We start from the raw sequence: 14682 nt of genomic DNA, 5'->3' as shown, positions 1-14682 counted from the left end.
TCCGGAACCGGTTGTTTAAAGCTAGGTTATTGCTAACGCTGGGTTCAATTTTAAACCGCTATTTTTGGGAACTTTCCTTTATACGAAATAAACGGCCAGACCGGTCTTGGTTGTATTTCGGTACAGACAGATTACTGGTATTTTCGAGTGATTCTGGAACTCTAACGGGAAATGCAGTTTCACCGCTATATTCTTAATGAAATACTCTGTTTCAATTTAACATATGACAGGTCTGACCATTTTGGCCGCTTAATGGAAGCGTCCTTAGTTTATGCGCTTCTGTACCGCTGCTCGTTTTAAAAGTACAAAATATGACTTCTATTGATCCAGAAAAAACTCATGGAAAGATTTTCAACTTTTCCATGATTTGCGATAACCCTAGGTTAAGTTAACCGTCTTTTGAGCAACTGGCTCCTGATATATTGATAGTATAGTCTATAAGGATAATGATTATAAGATAGCTATAGTGGTATCCAGGAGAGGCTAGGTCGAAAGAAAGATGGGACCTATATTAAAGAAATCAAAGGTAATGCCTTAGGATAGCATAAAAATTTAACGATAAAGTTTCGACCTAAGAATACTCGTATCTACGTTAACTACTGCTCATATTGGATGATTCATTATCTTCTTTTTGTTCTTCAACTTGTGCATCATCATCGTTTTGCACTTCTTTGCACATGTTGTAAAACGATTTGAAATATGCTCGATTGGTCAATTCTACCAATCTTAACAAAAACACCAGGTTTTCTGACGTTATTTTCATATCATTTTCCTCCTCAGAAGGAGTAACTGTTCTAAGTAAACACAACAACTTCCCTAGTTTGAAAGCCATAGTAATGATCTTTTGGAAAATAAGGACCGAAAACATCCCAGCGCAAAATTCATAGAACGTGGCTATTGAATGGGAGCAGAAGAAATAATCGTAGACCAAACCAGGAATAACTTCATCAATGTCACATTGATAGTGTCTGTCTAACTCCTTGTCCATTATGCATGGTAATAAAACCAATATCGTGATAGGGACTGCTATTTGAAGTAGGGTTAGGAGAAAATACATAATGTTTTTACGTATTCCCTTCCGAACATTGGGACAACATGTGCAACAAAACTGTTCAAATATGCAGCAGGAACATGGGCACCGATTATAGTTATCTGAGGCACGCGTAGCAGGCGTAGATGCCTCCGTCAGCAGATTATCACACTGAGATATCTCATTCGCGTCAGAGTTTTGCAGATTAGCAGGCGAAAGTGACTCAGTGTTTCCCGTGTTGTCGTGCGTTTTCTCCCTGTTTCTCTCAGGTATACAACAGAAATCTCGACAATGGTTGAAGTTAGTACTATCATTTTCTCCAAACGTATATAAGAATTCTTTCAATTTTTTCTTCAACCAATTTTTTGTATCTACAATGGCGCAATCGCAATTTCTGCCCGAAGTTTGAGTCCCTCTAGACTGGGAAGTAGTGGCACGATCGCAATTTTTGCTCGAAGTTTCAGTCCCTCTAGACTTGGAAGTAGTGGCACGATCGCAATTTTTGCCCGAAGTTTCAGTCCCTCTAGACTTGGAAGTAGTGGCACGATCGCAATTTTTGCCCGAAGTTTTAGTCCCTCTAGACTGGGAAGTAGTGGCACGATCGCAATTTTTGCCCGAAGTTTCAGTCCCTCTAGACTGGGAAGTAGTGGGACGATCGCAATTTTTGCCCGAAGTTTCAGTCCCTCTAGACTGCGAAGTAGTGGCACGATCGCAATTTTTGCCCGAAGTTTTAGTCCCTCTAGACTGGGAAGTTGTGTATTTGTAACATTCTTCGAGCAAATCACTAAACTGCTCCAGTATCGGTGATTTAAGAATGAACCAGGCGTTACTGCAGACCAGGCAACAACCGGCCATGATTATCAATACGTTTGGGAATATTCTAACCATCCAGAAATGATTTTCGAAACATTCTGTGTTTACATAATCGAACATGTTTCGATTGGTGAACTTAACCGCAACTTTTTTAATACCTTGCGGGTTTCTTAGGTTCAATAATTCCTTTTGAAACGAAGCGCAAGTCGCGTTTTTGATCAACGAAGAGTTTTGAGGACACTCCAGCACTGGTATGCACACAGGACCAGCAGCATACAAGCTCACCACTGCACAAATTATGGATACCATAACCAAAATGAGCGTTATATAATCGACAACCACGTCCCACCATGGCTTGAGGTATTTCTCTGCTTTACTCTGGATTTGTAATCTCAGGAGGTCCCCCAAAAGAATCATTTTCTGTTGAGAAAAGAATGTACAACTACTGTATTATCATTTACATACTATTGAGTGGTATAACATAGTTTGCCAAACACCATCACATAAAACGCACCTCAAACCAGTAAACTTGAACTACGAATCTGGCTGCATTTGATAGTAAAGGTTGAGAATTTGGTTGGATGGAGCTTGATTTCGCTCTTTTATATAACTTCAATCAATGTACCGGAATAGTAACTCAAAGTAAACAACTTCAAAATAGTGGAAAAGTTTCTTTATAATTCAAAATATTCTCACGGGGAACATTTTAAGTGTCTTTGAACTTTCGTATTTAAGAACATATTTCCTTGTATTCAGTGCAACCACTCAGTAACCATTTTTAAAGAGCGTTTGCAGAGTCCATGGGGCTTACTAAAGAAGCATGAACTTCCTTTAAAAACCTCCCAAAAACAAACAAACCAAATTGGTTTCCTGACTGGTTTTATTCCTGGTTAGTTTTATTCCTGGTTGCAGACAAAGGGATGATGGTCAACTTCACTCCAGAAATGTTGGTGCCTAGCTTAATATTGACACCCACTACCTATTAATTAATATATAGGAAGGGGGCTTGCTGGGAAAGAGGGAAAAGAAAAGGAGGGAGGCGATCCCTTGGAAAAGGAAGAAGAGAGGTTCACACCACATAATTTCCTGTGAATTTTTGGTACCAGTTTGTAGCCTCGCTGTAACTGTAAGGCCTCATTGTGCAAATTGACAAGTAATGTAAAGCCCACCCCCGTTCTAACCATCAACCATGTTCCCCCCCTCATTACTTGCGAAAAAAATGGCTGCTGACTGTCAAATATGTGGAAAAACATTGGTTATTTTTCTTTTAATTTTCCCACGTATCCGCTGTCATTACCTTGCAGAAAGTGACCGGATTATCACAGGAGTATGGAGTAACGGTAAGCATCCAATAAAACGTCGAAGCATTGATAATTCATTGAAAATAAACGTATTTTCTGACTCAAGCATGCTGAAAGTGAGTTCTGATTTGAGAAAACTTATAACCGGTAGACTCCTACCGGACGCTGTCGCATACTTTCGTAAAACTTTGAGTGTTCGACGACCTGTATCGCCTTTAAGACTGCAAAGGGATTGCGGAAACGAGACCAAAAAGAGAGTTAATGGTAATTTTTTCCGCTACTGTCTTGGAGAATGTAAAGATATCACTTATTGTGGGGAAGTTGGTACAATACAGATCCCTGAAGCGCACCTTGATGTGTGCAGGACTTGTGATTCAAGCAAACAACATTGCACAAACAAAAATGCTGAGAATTCCGGACTCGTGAACACAGATTTTGTCTTGTATGTTTCGGCATTTGCAACATCCAATTGCCACAGGAATGGTGATGTCATAGCCTATGCATCGACTTGTCAACAGGAGGGAATGCTTGACCGTCCTATTGCTGGCTTTGTCAACTTTTGTGTCAGCAAAATGAAAAGGAATTTGCATTACAGTCATTTATTGGCTATTGTCAAACATGAAATCTTCCATGCTATTGGATTTTCAAAGCGGTTATATAGTTACTATCGAGCCGAAGACGGTACCCCACTTACCCAAAGAATTGCAGATGGCAGACCTGCTTCCGAGTGGAGCGAAAAGGTAATAACAAATTGCCTGGTTAACTTTTTTAAATTTCTGAGAACTAAAACTATTCTAATCTGTTGTTTAGGTCATCAAGGAAGTTACAAGAAATGAATGGAGAATTAGCAATGGTTCCTCAATAAGTCATAAAGTTTTGATGATTGTGACACCTCGTGTTGTTAAGGAAGTTCAATCCCATTTTAACTGCTCGTTGTTAGAAGGAGCTGAAATAGAAAACCAAGGTGATCCTGGTCAACGTCACACACATTTGGAAAAACGAGTGTTTGAAAATGAAGCCATGACTGGGGTGTTTACAAACAACCCTGTGTTTTCTCGTATCACTCTTGCCGTAATGGAGGACACAGGATGGTACAGAGTTGATTATGCAATGGCTGAGCCACTAGACTGGGGGCGTAATGCTGGGTGTATTTTTGCCAGAAACAGTTGCAAGGCATGGATGGATCATCAGAGCAAGATGAATAACTCCATTGCACCTTATTGTTCAAGATTACCCTCCAAAAGCCATACACATTCAGGATGTACCCACAACTATCATGGTGTGGGTGTTTGCAATTTGAGAAAATATAAGACCCCACTGGGCAAGGAGTATCGGTACTTTGATTTCCTACCAGGGGTGTCCACCCCAACATATTATGGTGGGGGAATTGAGCTTGCAGATTACTGCCCATATTATCAAGAACTGGATTGGAAACAAGATGGCATCACTATCCGGGGGTCGAGTTGTAAACATGAAACAAACAACCCGATTTCATCAGAAAACTATGCTCTTGAAATGTACGGGGAGAACTCAGCATGCTTTTTGCATGGTCAAGCTTGGATGCAAAAGCAGTGCTCAAAACCTACGGTCACAGCTGTTAATTGGGGCAGTGGGTGTTATTCATACACCTGTTCCGGTGAGGGTTTAACCCTATCTATCTCTGGGCAGTCCTATACCTGCTGGTTTACAGGACAGATATTGAATATAGTAGTTGTACATAAAAATTCTCTACATAACGGTTCAATAATTTGTCCATCGTGTGATGATTTTTGTGACTCTTGCCCCATGGTTGAGTCAAGAAATTTTCTCAATTCAACATATCTCAATTTACTTCAATATAGAAGCAACAATGTTCTGGTTTGTTGTTCTTTAAGTTTACATCAAAGTTTTAACCACATAGCTGTGTTTCTCCTCCTGTCAATGCTGGTTATTGAAAGGTTGTGCTGAGTGCTAGATTTCTTTGTCCACATAAGAGATGCCTGTAATTTGTAATTTAATTAATTTGTAAAAATACAAATATTTGTACTTTGTACTACACTATCATTTAATCATACAAATGAATATTTCATTTTGTTATTTAAATAAATCTATGTGAAATCAGACAGAATCAGTCTTTGTCTTGAATGTTCTTTAAGCTAGGGAAATAGTTTTAGGTATTTATACATATGGTATTTATCAATTAATTAGTAATAATAAATGTCATTTAAGATACTGTTATTACACAAAATAAGTTTAGTAACAAATTGCTCTTCTGTGATCCCAAAAATACAGGGTTTGGAGTGCTGCCTCTGTATTAAATTTTCCAAGTCATCTGGGTACTTTAACGCAAAGGTACAAATCAAAATGCTAATAGAGATCAGCGGTTTTGTATATTCAATGCTTGTTTTGATGTTTTTTTTTGCCCCAAAACACCTTGACCTTGTCCAACATTTTTCTAATAATGGTGTAAATGGTTGTCCAAGATAGTAAGATAGCTGAAATGAATAGATATACAGTTACTATCGACGAGTATCGTTATTACTAGTATGTACATGTATGTAATGTAGCCATGGAAATACCTGGGATTATAAAGTTCAACTCTTCCTCTCAATATGGAAGGACCGAGGATTGTAGCCAACTCTTGAATGCACTCGTTCGCTGCTGTTGAGGTTAGCGCATTCTCGCTTGTCAAACTGTGAAAAATCATATCTATGAAAACCTCCAAGTAGTTCTTGAAACTTCTTTTTCCAATACCTTTGGCAATAACGGGGAGCTGAACATTGAAGAGAACGAAGTGTTACTGAATGAATTTTGATATGACGCATTCAAATGACGGGCCTGTTTCGCCTCAGTTCTATTAACTGTGGTTTCACTTGAAATATAAAATTAAAACTAATGTAAGAATTGGAGGGTATAGGCGAAATAGAAGAATGGGGCATTTGTAAATTAATGTGTAAAATCCTGTAGAAATGTCAATGACTTTGTAGCATCAAATTGCTCAAAAATCATGCCAAAAATCTTCCCTATTTTAACCAGAAAGTTTTCCTTGCCAATTTGACTGGGCTAGTTTTGTTCCTCGTGTGGAAATTCAATTTTGCATCGACAAGTTTATTTCGGCAAATTGTATTTGTCGCACCACACAAACGGCTATACTCCTATAGTTTGTCAAGGTTATGACTTATGTTGTCATGGAAATTTTTCTCTCTTTTAGTTTTGTACAGCGCTCAAAACTAAATTTATGAGAAAGTCTTTCTATGACACCAAGTAGTTAGTTATACTGAGGTTATATATATATATATAGTTATATATCGCAATGTTTCGAGAACCTCTCGAGAAAATCTAACCCTTCAACTATTTCAAATATTTTGAAAATATCTAAAAAGGTTGGTTACAACATTCTTTGTCACGGAAGTGGTACGTGTTTCATCTGTTATCTGTGTTTTTTTGAGCGTGGGTAAATTTTTAAAACTGTATGACCGTCATATGACTTATTTTGTTCCGGTACTTTTGATTTTTAGCTATGTTAGTAGAGTCTTGTATGTAGGAAATTACGACCAATATTTTTGCGAGGACTTGTTCAAACTGTTAGATTATGTTATCACAGTTCGAGTTTTTGCACTACAGTATCCCATCCCCATGTTTTAAAAGTTTTGTACAGCAAAACTTAATATAAAAGGTGAAATAGGACGTATTTCAGTCAAATATAGGACAATATATAATGGACTCGTTTTCGGCCCACCTGTTTGCATACAGACTCGTATAACTGAAGGTATTGTGAGTAATGTCTGTGTTTTGTCGTTTCAGCCATGGATGGAATAAGAACTTTAATTTGTTCCTGTGTCGTTTGAAGTTTGGACAGTTCAGCAACAAGGTAGATACATCTATAAAAACGCACAAGTTGAAATAATCAGTTGAATTAATCTCATAAAATGAATCTAGAAACTGCCTAGAACATATAAGGAAACTTAATTTTCAGGATCTCTACCTAAGCTGAAGGTCGTTCGTATCTAACTGTCTCGACAAAGCCGCAGGCCCTTAACGTTGTGAAGTTTCCTGTTATATTGATTTTAGGCAGTTACCGAAACACATTTCATAATATACATGCAGTTAAGTTTATAAAATTATATTTAGTTTCCTGGTATTTTGTACACGAATTTCTATCCAAACACGACCATTTTACAGTTTGGCATTCCAAAGTAAATGGTGCGAATACTCTCAAGTCTTAAAAATGCTTTCGATTCAAAATTTCAAAGCGTCTTTAAATTTTGTTTATGCTGCTAATTTACAAGTGCTCTTTTTGCTAAATTGGGAGAGTCATTTATTGAGATCACTTCTGGTTTTTGCCTTTGGGAACTCTTAAAAACTCGGTTCAAACTTTTAAGTGGTTGATAAATTGGGTGTTGTGTTGTGTTTTCGCGTTGGGTTATTTTGAAATACCGACCCGTCTGTGATTTCCCAAGGCTGTGATGGTCGTTTGAAATGACTGTTCGAGCATCCTCCACGACCCATCTTGGGAGCCAGAGAGCCACACGAATACATCTGAAAAACCAAAAAGTATAGTCACCTGACTTGCCCATCGTGTACTTGGTAGTTACCAATGCATGAAATGAATTTACCGTTTGATTGGAATGTAGCTCAACATCGTTATCTCTTTGTCTCTTCATAACTCCGAATAGCCCTGCGCCTTTTTCGAGACCACTGAATCTATTAAAGAAAACATGTTCTTTATGTAGTTGTAATATTTCAGTAATCCAAGATTTTGAGGACAGTTCAAGTATCGAGGATTTCTTTGTGTAATAGTTTTACCTGTCGTCATTGTGCTCTTGTTTCTCAACGGCTTTCAACTTTTCCTTCGCTTTCTCCGTCACAAATTCCACCGCTTCTGATCCTGCAATTACAAATCGCGCTCGCTGACACGATCTCAGACTTGCTTAGGGCATTATTAACAGAGTTGAACTGTAGTACTTCACCTTATCCCACCCCACTTTACATCATATCACCCACCTCACCTTTCCCCACCTCACCTTTCCCCACCTCATCTCACCTTACCCACCCCACTTTACCTCACTTTACCCCACCTCACCTTACCCCATCCACTTAACCCTACCTTACCCCACACCTTATCTTACTATCTGCATAGCTTGAAGCCAAACACACGACACAAAATCTTATCACAGGACTTACCATACGTCTTAACAACATTGGCCAATGAAGCGGCCGCTCCTTGTCTGACTGATGGAATGTTATCACAAAGATTGGTGAAAAATAATTCATATAAAGTCTCCAGGGATGGCCTAGACAAAAATATCAAACACAATCGATGTTTATCAATCGGTTAAAATGATCAATCAATCGGCTGTTGATGATGATGAGAATGGAGAAATCTCTTACTTGCATTCTTCGGGAAAACATTGAATGAAATTACCACAGGCTAAGCAAGCGGCTGAAATATATGGGATAAATGTTGTTAGACACTGTGAAATATGGTATATATTTAGGTACACTTTTGGTTGATTACGGTGATCTTACCATCTCTAACAGGCCAGCCTTCATCTTTAAAGCATTCGATCATGGCTTCCAAGAGGACACCCACATGAGGGCGAACGGCATCAGGACTGACCTACATAGAAAGGTGACAACGCTAAACTAGGATTCCTTCTTCCAGAATTTCTTCCACATGGGTTGGTTCAACACAGGACTACTGCTTTTTTCAGTTGGTCTTCATGTTTTGATTGTTGGTATAGTTGGTCTTCATGCTTTCCAACCACCAGTCAATCTTCTTACCTTAATTCCCAGTTCAGCAATACACTCACAGGCAGCCTCTCTCACGGCATGATTATCAGCTTTGGTTTGACTTACGTAAAACTCAACCTAGGGCAAAAAGCTCCTCTCTTTATCAAAGTTCACGAGTATTATCAATTCATTTTAATCTCTCAACGAGTTACCAGTTACATTCAAGACGAAGCATCGCAGACAATTACCGTCTCTTTGATAAATTTCTCCACAAGTTTTTTGCCATCATTCCCAGTGATAATCTTCCAGTTTTCCTGAGAGTAAATCCTCACACCAGCGGCTACGTAGTACCTAAAGAAGATATGGTCTCCCTTAATCCTAATCCGTTTGTTAATCGTACCCTTAATCTTCTCCCTTAATCTAACCCAATCATAATCGGGCTTCAAGGCGATCTTGTAACTAACTATATGATGCATTAAGAGTTCTCGTATTTTTGAGACACCTCAGCTGTACATTTCTAAAGAAATGACTCTGAATTCTGACCTGTTTAGACACATTGGTGGCAACAACTTGGGATAAAATTGTTCTTTCGTTTCATTGTCTCCAAGAGTGACCAGGAAGGACCTCGTTGCCCACGAAGCTGCTAGGCGAACCTTGGGAATTATAAAATAAGATATCATGCAAATGTTGTTAACACACTAAATATGCCCCTTTCCTTGGTCAAATATGAGAAGCATGAATTCAGAAGTGAGCTTATCAGTTTGAGAAGATAGTCACACTTTTGTCGTCGCATTTCAACACATCCTCACCTGACTCCAGTTATCTGCTAGTCCTTTCCTGAGATAATCAGCCAACTGATCTCCATAGTTTAGTATGGACTGTCTGTTTTCCGCCTCCTGTTCGGAAGATAATGTCGACGAAGTTGGCGAATCTGGGAAAAAAATTAAGAACATTTTCAAGCAGTCCTAAATGGTTCTTGCGCTAAGAATAAGGCTGACTTCAGATCAAAAGATCAAGCTCGATCTTCCCCAGTATAGCATTAACTGTCATTATAAAAAAGCCATGATTTTGCTTAGCTAAGGTTTTCAAATGATTGCAAAATTCCAACCTAATTCTCAATCGGAAATTTTACCAAAACACTTTTCTAATTGCAGTTAGAATTCTGAACGCTCCCGGTGAAACTTTCTGTCATTTTATTTGTTATAAAAAATCTATTATAAAAAGAATGCAACTATTTATTATATTTACATATATTTACTTTACATTTACTATATATATATATATATATATATATATATATATATATATATATATATATATATATATATATATATATATATATATCAACCTTCAAATCCCCAAACACTGAACCTAACCTTAATCATTCTATAATAATCTTAAAACAGAACTTTAACAATATAAATAAAACTCAAACTTTAAGTGTAACATCCTCTCAACTGTCCCATCAACAGTATCTACCATGTCATCATTATACTACCATTATTATTACTCTCTATGACAAACCAATGTTCACAGGCGTGACTTTGTTCTTTCCAAAACAGGAAAACAAAGTCCCCAGACTTCTTCGTAGTCGCTGGAATCTTGATAAACGTCTTTGCTGTTGGATAGCCGATTTCCCAAACGTTTTGCTTGTCGTAGATGTGACAGCTGCCTGCGCGCCTGGGTTGTCTTCAACGCCCGTGTGACCCAATTTAGCAGATGATGAAAATATCGCATCTGGAACCAAATCTTTATCGTTGATATCCTCGAGGATCAACTCGTCTTGAACCGAACAAGACCATGCCTCAGACTTTGAACCATATTCTTTCAATTGATTCTTCAAATTACTTCCTTCGATCAAGGCTGGGTCTTCTGCTTCGCCGACCAGTTCTGCAGAACTCAAGGTAACTTCAATTGCTTTTCCAACCACTACAAGATCCCGCAGGCATTCATTTCTGCCATCGTAATGACCAGACGTTTGACAAGGTAAAATACACTGGCTTTCGGTCTGAGAAAAATATTTGAAAATAATTTTCAATGGATGATCCTTTAGATTTAGTTTTATCTTTTAGATTTAGTTTTAAACTAGTCAAAAAGAAAGATATCATCTTAGAATGAGTAAAACTGCAAGGTTTGCTTGGGAAATGTTGTTAAATGTCAAAAAATATATCGATTAAAAGTGAATTAACTATCCTTACCATCTTGAAAGCAAGTACTTACATTTTCCTCCGTGTCCAAGTCTTTCCTGACAATTTCTGGTTGCGATTTTCTCTCTTCTTTGTTTTCAACTTCGCCACGAATATTTTCCTTCTTTGAGACAACATTTGCTGCAGTTTCTTTGTCGCAACAAGCTCTATTACCATCGACGTCGATTCCAGCCAAAGTTGAGTTGCCATCTCCATCAATCTTTCCCTCGCTGTCTTGACCAACCAACATAATATCTTCTCCGGTCATACTTTCGACATCACAACCGTGAATCGCAAACGAAGCGTAATCTTGTACTTCCTCGCAACGAGCAACATTACCATCGACGCCGGTTCCAGCCGAAGCTGAGTTGCCGCCATTTTCATCAATCTTCCCCTCGTGAAGGTTTCCGCTTTCCACCATCTCAGAATTTCGTTTGTCGGAATGTCCGTCATTCGCGCCAACACATTCTTGCGCGATCACATCACCAGCTTCGCTCCGCGAAGATTTCTTAACGGTGACCGGAATACGAATGAAAAATCCTCCCTCGGGTTTACGGTGCTTCGCAAACGGATCTTCGAGGATCTTCTCCATACATCTGACACGAACCTCCAAGAATTTCGTACGCATGTTCCAGTGATGGCGATTGTCAAACATATTTTCCTTTCTGACGAAGAAGCCGACAAATCGTATCGTGTTTCTCCACTCTAGCATATCGTCAAAGCCTTCGTAAAGCATCGCAATGCCTGGGAACACGTCTTCTCCAGGAGCGTTTACTTCCAACGTCGGCGACAGAGGACGCACAACTCCTGGCTTTAGGACAGTTGCAAGATGCTCACTTGCTTTAGGAAAAAGCCATTTATCTCCCAAGTCAAACATTTCCTGACTTTCGAAATCCGATTCAAAATCGTCTGTAGCCTCGGTAACTTCATTGCACAAAGGCATATCTTGTGTTTCGGTCATTTCGCTTCGAATTCAATCAAAATTCAACAATTTCAAACGCAATTTTCTCTCTGAGTAAAAATAACGTCCGCGCACGATTCAAGCAAATGCAATTATGGTTAATTTGCGCGCGCGGTCTTTGTTTCGTCACTAATTAATCACAATCTTTAATTAAGTGCTTGTTACGTCGCGTAATTTTGTCTAATTAGGACGTCATCGTAATTTCTCGCGCGGTCCAGTCATTCATTCGGTCCGTACGATTTCGGGAGCTTGCTAAGGAAAAGCCTCACCAAACTTCTATTGGCTAAAATTTCATTCAGCTAAAATACGCGTGCGTAAAGTAGGCCTTGCAATGAAAATTTTAAATCAAAGATCAGCTTGATCTTCACCACGGATTTGCAAATAAACTTGGATAAAACAACCTATTGTTCACTGATGTAGAAAACGAAGCTATTGATAGATAGTAGAAATTTGCCATTACTTAAAGAACTAGTTACACAAAAAAGTTATAAATTTCGTTCCATTCTAAAGTTATTAAATAGATTTAAAGCTTTGAAATTATACCATGCACCAAAAGGATACTAGCTTGTCCATAAGTAATAGTTGAAATCTGGATGGATATTAATACAATGGCTCAAACTCTCTTAGTTTTTCTGGTTGGTTGGTAAACCCTGGCATAAGGTTTGAACACTTACCTTTACTTGTTCCAAGTCTCACAAGGGAGGAAAAAACTTGGTAGCCAGTTTCCCTTACAAATCTATTGGTATGGTCCAGGGCTTGAAACAAAAGCTTTAGTAGTTCTGGTGTGATATATTTACTGAATGATGGTCCACATCCTTCAATAACATGTTGCAAACATCTAATAAATACAAACAAGTGTATGTATTTGCTTGTCATTGGTAAAATACAGAATGGATTAACTGTTTTCTGTTAACAAACACAGAATATTCCTGTAGTTTCTCCAAATTACAGCAGATAATTTTACTCATTAGTAAAGCTCTAACACTATACATTCTACCATGCATGCATTCTTTACCTCATGCTGGTTTCTAGGTGCCTCCATCCAGCTGATTCATGTACAATTTTTATCGAAGTCATCTTTCCAACCTAAAGAAATAAGTTTTATGTTTAGGTACAGTATGGTTTCCCAATGCTGATTTGTGTTGGGATGATGTAGAAGCATTAGAAGATTAAGTCCTCTTTTTAAAGGTTTGTAAAAAAGTCAGTTCACAAAGTTGTAGAAAATATTTAATGTCACCAGAAATACATCCTTACATCAACAGGGACAGCTTCTTCAGTGAATGATTGCCCCTCTGACATGCTATCCCCAGGGATATGTCTTTCTAAATTTGCCTCCACACTTTTCAGTAACTCTGCACAGCATTTCTCATAGACAATTGCACCAACTTCTTGACACAAAACACCTAAAACCTCACCTAAAAAAACAGTTGTCTTTGTTATCCATTGTAGTTAAGTAGCTATACTTCCTATCTCCAAGTATGTAGTCTAGTCTATTCACCCTAATGTCTGAAAATTTTATTTAACTTCAGGTGTTTGCAAACAAAAGACGTGTACTGACAATCCTCAGTGCCCTTGCAAGACCTTCCTAGTACATATGACAACAGCCTAGGGACTGAGGCATATGATTGAGACAATAGTGATGATAGATTGTGACAATAGCTGATGTCAGAGGTATAAAACAAGGCTCTAATAGGCAGTATAATATAGTATTTCCCAAATATTTGCACAAGGTCGCACCCACAATGGTGATGTCATCATGGATGGTACCTTTAAAGTGCATGGATGGTACCTTCAAAGGGCATGAATGGTACCTTCAAAGGGTCTGACGATTATACGAAACCAGGATTATTGGATATGTCAATAATCCCAGTTAGTTAAATCCTGTCAACCAAAACTAGGTCAATGAACATTCCAGACAGGATCAAGCAGCGTGATAAATGCAATACCTACCAGCAGCCTGACGCACTCTGGCCTCGTTATCATGTGTCAAAACCATCGCGCGCAATCGTATGGTTTCAACAAAGTTTTCATCCGTCAGTTTGCTACAAACTATAAGTTTCGCGGCCAGCAATCCTCCTTGTCGCATCTCCCATGTCGATGCTGACGATGGCTCGATATAAGCAAGAATTTTGCTTCGTAAGTTAACAATTATGTCATCGCTTTCTGCGCCTTTAATGCTTTCGTGTAAATTCCGTTTTAAAAGGTCCAAACCCCGATCTCTGTCGAGTTTTTGATGGCTGTGAATGAGCGTTAGGGCTTCGTCAAAATCCAGAGTCATTGCTTGTGTTTATGGCTAAAAAATTAGAGTATTATAGTGAATATTTTTCTTTTGTGTCTAAAAATTTATCTTTCGAAGATCCTTTTAATTTATACAAGGACAGTTAGCCGAGTTCCTTCCGAAGTACTGCCGATGAGAGCCTATATGTGTACAGTATATAACCCCCCTGGATTTATTGTATTATTAGTCGGAAACAGGGAGGGGGAATTAGTTTTTAAAAGGATAATTTTGGTCCAAAAATAATTTCGGAAAATGTTTCATGTTTTCCGTGAACGATGGTAAAAACAAATTTGAAAGAGGCAGAGGTCTACCTCAAGATATATATAGTACTCATAAAAACCCAAAAGATTTAAATTATTTATTTCTTAGATCGAAAAACACGTATAAATTCAGTGCTGTTT

At 38.3% G+C, this 14682-nt stretch overlaps 3 protein-coding genes and 1 long non-coding RNA gene across 4 annotated transcripts; 2 read left to right on the top strand and 2 right to left on the bottom strand.

The window, feature by feature from the left end:
• Positions 1 to 3065: 3065 nt before the first annotated feature.
• Positions 3066 to 10497, top strand: LOC114531517. The gene is made up of 3 exons (XR_003687853.1): positions 3066 to 3183; positions 6928 to 6994; positions 10419 to 10497. It is a non-coding gene; the product is annotated as an uncharacterized LOC114531517 (long non-coding RNA).
• Positions 3212 to 5129, top strand: LOC114531513 (leishmanolysin-like peptidase). The gene is made up of 2 exons (XM_028553117.1): positions 3212 to 3884; positions 3955 to 5129. The coding sequence occupies exons 1-2, from the start codon at positions 3252 to 3254 to the stop codon at positions 5089 to 5091; spliced, it is 1770 nt and encodes a 589-aa protein (XP_028408918.1). The 5' UTR covers positions 3212 to 3251; the 3' UTR covers positions 5092 to 5129.
• On the bottom strand, positions 5230 to 14394 carry LOC114531511. The gene is made up of 17 exons (XM_028553116.1): positions 13954 to 14394; positions 13258 to 13418; positions 13019 to 13089; positions 12678 to 12841; positions 9666 to 9787; positions 9400 to 9509; positions 9105 to 9207; positions 8908 to 8994; positions 8653 to 8743; positions 8515 to 8566; positions 8308 to 8417; positions 7930 to 8011; positions 7740 to 7827; positions 7565 to 7662; positions 6863 to 7004; positions 5703 to 5896; positions 5230 to 5618 (listed from the first exon to the last, which is right to left on the bottom strand). Exons 1-17 carry the CDS (start codon positions 14279 to 14281, stop codon positions 5579 to 5581), a joined length of 2043 nt encoding a protein of 680 aa, XP_028408917.1. The 5' UTR covers positions 14282 to 14394; the 3' UTR covers positions 5230 to 5578.
• Positions 10208 to 12670, bottom strand: LOC114531514. The gene is made up of 2 exons (XM_028553118.1): positions 11077 to 12670; positions 10208 to 10864 (listed from the first exon to the last, which is right to left on the bottom strand). The coding sequence occupies exons 1-2, from the start codon at positions 12001 to 12003 to the stop codon at positions 10370 to 10372; spliced, it is 1422 nt and encodes a 473-aa protein (XP_028408919.1). The 5' UTR covers positions 12004 to 12670; the 3' UTR covers positions 10208 to 10369.
• Positions 14395 to 14682: the final 288 nt, after the last annotated feature.

The sequence above is a fragment of the Dendronephthya gigantea genome, unplaced genomic scaffold (genome assembly GCF_004324835.1).
Source record: "Dendronephthya gigantea isolate DGI-Jeju-01 unplaced genomic scaffold, DenGig_1.0 000073F, whole genome shotgun sequence".
Classification (NCBI taxonomy): domain Eukaryota; kingdom Metazoa; phylum Cnidaria; class Anthozoa; order Malacalcyonacea; family Nephtheidae; genus Dendronephthya; species Dendronephthya gigantea.
Note: the sequence above shows the minus strand (reverse complement) of the source record. Positions and strands in the feature narration are given on the sequence as shown.